The sequence below is a fragment of the Mchenga conophoros genome, linkage group LG22 (genome assembly GCF_057382185.1).
Source record: "Mchenga conophoros isolate Kocher_MC1m ecotype Shallow Benthic linkage group LG22, M_conophoros_male_GT1.1, whole genome shotgun sequence".
Lineage (NCBI taxonomy): Eukaryota > Metazoa > Chordata > Actinopteri > Cichliformes > Cichlidae > Mchenga > Mchenga conophoros.
Window position 1 is genome coordinate 30,928,759 of NC_140546.1, and position 5,291 is coordinate 30,934,049.

The 5,291-nt window shown below is 53.0% G+C and overlaps 1 protein-coding gene across 1 annotated transcript; it reads right to left on the reverse strand.

Annotated features, from left to right (window-relative positions):
- Positions 1-233: 233 nt before the first annotated feature.
- On the reverse strand, positions 234-1,775 carry LOC146549719 (uncharacterized). Its single transcript, XM_085261706.1, has 4 exons — positions 1,564-1,775; positions 1,418-1,514; positions 871-986; positions 234-708 (listed from the first exon to the last, which is right to left on the reverse strand). Exons 1-4 carry the CDS (start codon positions 1,773-1,775, stop codon positions 234-236), a joined length of 900 nt encoding a protein of 299 aa, XP_085117832.1.
- Between the last annotated feature and the right edge of the window lie 3,516 nt (positions 1,776-5,291).

The window sequence follows — 5,291 nt, forward strand, 5'->3', positions numbered from 1 at the left end:
AACCAATGAAACGAAACACACCACAGCCCAAGAAAAACGGAGTCCAAAACAGAAAGGTCCAGGGGGCCGGCAGCACAGGAGTCCAAAACAGAAGAGTTCAGGGGGCCAACCGTGCGGACGGCAACGGCGGCGACGTGGATACAGTTCGGGAGGCCGGCTGTGCGGACGGCAACGGCGGCCACTCAGGCGACGGCGGTCCGGGGGCCGGCCGTGCGGAAGGCAACGGCGGCCACTCAGGCGATGGCGGTCCAGGGGCCGGCCGTGCGGAAGGCAGCGGCGGCGACGAAGGAGACCACGGAGCAGTTCAGGGGGCCGACCCCGACGGCGGTGACGTCCAGCAGGTGGCCCGGAAAATGGCCGGCGATATCGAGGTGCAGAACGAGGCTTGGGCGGCGGCATAACAGCCGCAGGACCAGGTGTAGCAGAAGCAGAGGCCGGACCAGGCGTAGCAGAAGCAGAGGCCGGACCAGACGAGGATGAAGACTCTGATGAGGCCGGACCAGACGAGGATGAAGACTCTGATGAGGCCGGACCAGGCGAAGCACAGGCTGAAGCTGGACCAGGCGACGACGAAGACTCGGATGAAGCTGGACCAGGCGAGGCTGAAGACTCGGATGAAGCTGGACCAGGCGAGGATGAAGACTTGGATGAAGCTGGACCAGGCGAGGATGAAGACTCGGATGAAGCTGGACCAGGCGAGGATGAAGACTCTGAAGCTGGACCAGGCGAGGCTGAAGACTCGGATGAAGCTGGACCAGACGAGGATGAAGACTCGGATGAAGCTGGACCAGACGAGGCTGAAGGCTCCGAGGCTGGACCAGACGAGGCTGATGATGATGATGAGGCTGCAGCTGGCGATGAGGCTGCAGCTGTTGCTGGCTGGACGGGCTCCTCGGGCCCTCCAGCTGACGAAGCAGGAGGCTGGACGGGCTCCTCGGGCCCTCCAGCGGAAACAGGAAACAAAGGCCGGAGCGGTCCCTCGGACCCTCCAGCGGAGACACGAGACAAAGGCCGGAGCGCCTGCGCTACAGGCGGCACTGGAGCTACTGGGGCCTGCGCTACAGGCGGCACTGGAGCTACTGGGGCCTGCGCTACGGGGGACACTGGGGCCTGCGCTGAGGGGGACACTGGAAACTGAGCTGAGGGGGACACTGGAAACTGAGCTGAGGGGGACACTGGAAACTGAGCTGAGGGGGACACTGGAAACTGAGCTGAGGGTGGCTGCGAGGGAGCTAACTGAACTGAGGGTGGCTGCGAGGGAGCTAACTGAACTGAGGGTGGCTGCGAGGGAGCTAACTGAACTGAGGGTGGCTACGAGGGAGCTAACTGAACTGAGGGTGGCTGCGAGGGAGCTAACTGAACTGAGGGTGGCTGCGAGGGAGCTAACTGAACTGAGGGTGGCTGCGAGGGAGCTAACTGAGCTGGGAGTAGCTGCGGGAGAGCTAACTGAGCTGGGAGTAGCTGCGCAGGCGATACGCAGCTCGCGTTGACATCCGCCACACAAAACACAGCCCCTGAATGAACAGTCACGTTGTCTGGAAAAGACACAGAGTCCTCACTCACCACAGCCGGCGAATTAGAAGTCCGAACGTCCGGCTGTGGGGTGGCGCGACCACGGCGCGATCGGCGTTTCCTCCCCGCAGAGGGCTCCGACGGGCCTGGAAAAACCGCATCCGATAGGCGAGGCAGACGCGGCTGCTCCAGGGTGGCTGTAGTTTGTTGCTGCAGGACCCAGTCCGACAGTTCCCGAGCTTGCGCCGCCTCCCGGGCTTCATACAAGTGGAGTGTGTTTGATGGTGAACAACAGATGGTGCGACAGCACAAATATCTCCCCACTCACACGCTCTTGCTCGCCCAATCTGGAACTTTTGATCGTTAAATGTCATCCTTTCTATGTCCCTCGGGAATTCACTGCGGTCATTGCCTGCACTGTTTACATTCCGCCTCACGCGGACTCGGACACTGCCTTATGTGAGCTACATGAGGCTCTCACACATCAACAAACACTTCACCAAGATGCCGCACTCATTGTTATGGGAGATTTTAACAGAGTAAATCTCAAACTCACACTTCACAACCTTCGCTAGCACATCAACTGCCCCACCCGGGGCACTAGGACATTAGACCACTGCTACACCCCGTTCAAGAACTGTTACAAGGCCGGCATTTGGAAAATCGGACCATGCCACCATCTTCCTCATGCCTGCTTACAAACAAAGGCTAAAGCAGCAACCACCAATTAGTAGGGAGGTTGCTCGCTGAACGGACCAATCAGTGACCGCGCTGCAGGACGCACTGGATGACGCACTGGATGACGCAGACTGGGACATGTTTCGGCGCAGCTCTGATGACATCAACATGTTTACGGAAGCGGTTGTGGGATTCATCGGGAAACTAGCGGACGACACAGCAGAAAGATCTATCAACCGAACGTTTCCCAACCAGAAACCGTGGGTGGATAAAAACATCCGCGACGCTCTGAGATCTGCTGCCTACAATGAAGGGCTCGTCTCCGGTAATATGGACCTATACAAGGCTGCGTCTTACAACGTGCGCAGTGCGTCAGAAAGGCAAAGCGGAGCTACGGGGAAAAACTAGAGTCACAGCTACGACAGTGCGACTCTAGGAGCCTGTGGAAAGGACTGCAGACAATAAAGGACTATAAACGACCAGCCTCGTCAATGATGAATGCCAACGCTTCACTGGCTGATGAACGTTTTATGCTCGCTTCGACGCTGCGGCAATTAAAACAACAAATGGCTGCGCACGCTCGGAGTGCACCAGTGAAGACAATGCATTCATCATCACAGAGCATGCCTTGAGGAACACCTTCAGGAGGGTGAACACCAGGAAGGCAGCAGGACCAGATGCAACCCCTGGCCGGGTCCTGAGAGCCTGTGCTGACCAGCTAGCACCGGTGTTCACGGAGATCTTCAACCTCTCCCTGGCTCTCCCTCCAACGTGCTTCAAACAGTCCATCACTGTCTCCCCCTCCATCTCACTCAGCACTGGAGCGCCTCAGGGCTGTGTTTTAAGCACCTTGCTGTACTCACTGTACACTTATGACTGTGTAGCCACATCAGACACCACCTCCATTGTCAAGTTTGCTGACGACACTGTTGTTGTGGGCCTGATCTCCGACAATATCGAGACGGCCTACCTGGAGGAGATTAGGAACCTGGAGACCTGGTGCCAGGAGAATAACCTCCTCCTAAACGTCAGCAAGACTAAGAAGCTGATCGTGGACTTCACTACAAAGCAGCCGAGGACTTACAAGCCCCTCATCATCAGTGGCACGCCAGTGGAGAGAGTGGACAGTTTCCGATAGCTGGATGTCCACATCACTCAGGACCTGTCATGGTCCTGTCACATCAACACCCTGGTTAAGAAAGCCCGTCAGCGTCTTTTCTTCCTCAGAAGACTTAGAGACTTCCATCTGCCACTGAAGGTGCTCAAGAACTTTTACTCCTGCAAAATCGAGAGCATCCTGACGGGAAACATCTGCACCTGGTTTGGGAACAGCACCAAGCAGGACAGACGAGATCTGCAAAGAGTGGTGCGCTCAGCCGAACGCATCATTCAATCAGAGCTCCCTGACCTGCTGTCCATCTACACCAAGCGGTGCACGACCAAAGCTAGGAAGATTATGATGGACCTCTCCCATCCCAACAATGGACTCTTCTCACTGTTAAAGTCTGGGAAGCGCTTCCGCTCCCTTAAGGCCAAAACAGAGAGAATGAGGAGGAGCTTCTTCCCCCAGGCTATTCGGGCCCTGAACCAGGTGTAGGACTGGACTCTCACACACATCACATAACCACACGCACTCTGGTTTTTCTTCATGCACACTTCCTATAATTTATAATCTCTTTCTGCTATTTGCACATTTTTTTACTGTAAATTTCTAAGTTAAATCTGTAAATTTTGTATAACCTGTAAATTTGTAAATACTGTAAAACCACTGTCATTTAATGGTCGGGCACTACATTGCACAGCTACAAGCATTTCACGTCATGTCATACTGTGTATGGTTGTGTGTGTGACAAATAAAATTTGAATTTGAATTTGACTATAGGTGTGAGGGCTATGGGTCTTTAGTCATTGAGGCTGTCTATTCCAGTCTTTTGGGGGATGGGAATAATGGTGGAGGCCTTCAGACAAGTGGGAATAGTGAAGGGTATACCATGTTTACATACATACATAGATACATTAGGGACCAAGTGAACATTTTATCCTCCACTGATTTGTTAAAAGCAGGAAAAATGGGCAAGTGTAAGGATTTGAGTGTGTGTGATAAGGGCCAATGAATATGCTGGACAAGCAAGTCAGATCCATGAAGCCCCCAGCTCACACCTCACAGGACCTACTATCTATCTGTTACTAACATCTTTGTGTCAGATACTGCAGCACTCTTTCAGGGGTCTAGTGGAGTCCATGCTTTGACAAGTAAGGGCTGTTCTTGCATATCAATATCAGCAATTTGATTCCCTATTGATTATCTTTATCGATTCTCATTTGATTATCATTGGCTTATGGAATCACTGGCCATTGGAAATATTTGTTTGCTAAGTGAAGATCATCCTTTTTATATCCTTTTTACAGTCATGTGCAGTAGCGATTGCCCGGGGCGGCATCGTGGTGGGGGGCGGCATCACGGGCATCGGCAAAAAAAAAAAATGCTCGTACTCATGCTGCCCCGACGTCATGCCAGCGCATATTGGGAATGGCATAGGCCCCGATCTGTTTTCTATCGCCCATTTGCTGGGAGTAAGGGCGCCCTTGGTTTGCGAGGTGCGCATGCTGCTTGCGGCGCAGAGAGGAGAGGGCGTGGTGGCGGGGGATTCTCTGACCGGCTGGAGCGGCATCTAAAAACCAACTCGCAAAATAAAACAAAATAAAAACAAACCAACAAAAACGAAAACACCAGACATTATGATACAGACGTATAATTTGCACCAATGTTTTTTCGAAATTCTATACACGAAAAGTGAGCGCGAGAGCCCTCGGTGCACCTGCTCGCTGCTGAAGTCAAAGTAAACTATATTGTCATCTCCGCTACATACAGTCCAGTATATAGAGACATGAGACAATGAGGCTCCAGTTACAGCAGTGCAAGTAAACAAACAATATATATAAGAAGAGTAAGAAAATAAATATACACTTTAGGACTAGGGGTAAAGGGATCAATAACAATTTAAAATTTACAGTTTGATGATTTAAAGCAGGGGTCGGCAACACTGGGCACCCGTGCCATAGTTGGCACGCGAAGGGTTAAGTGATGGCACGACCATAGC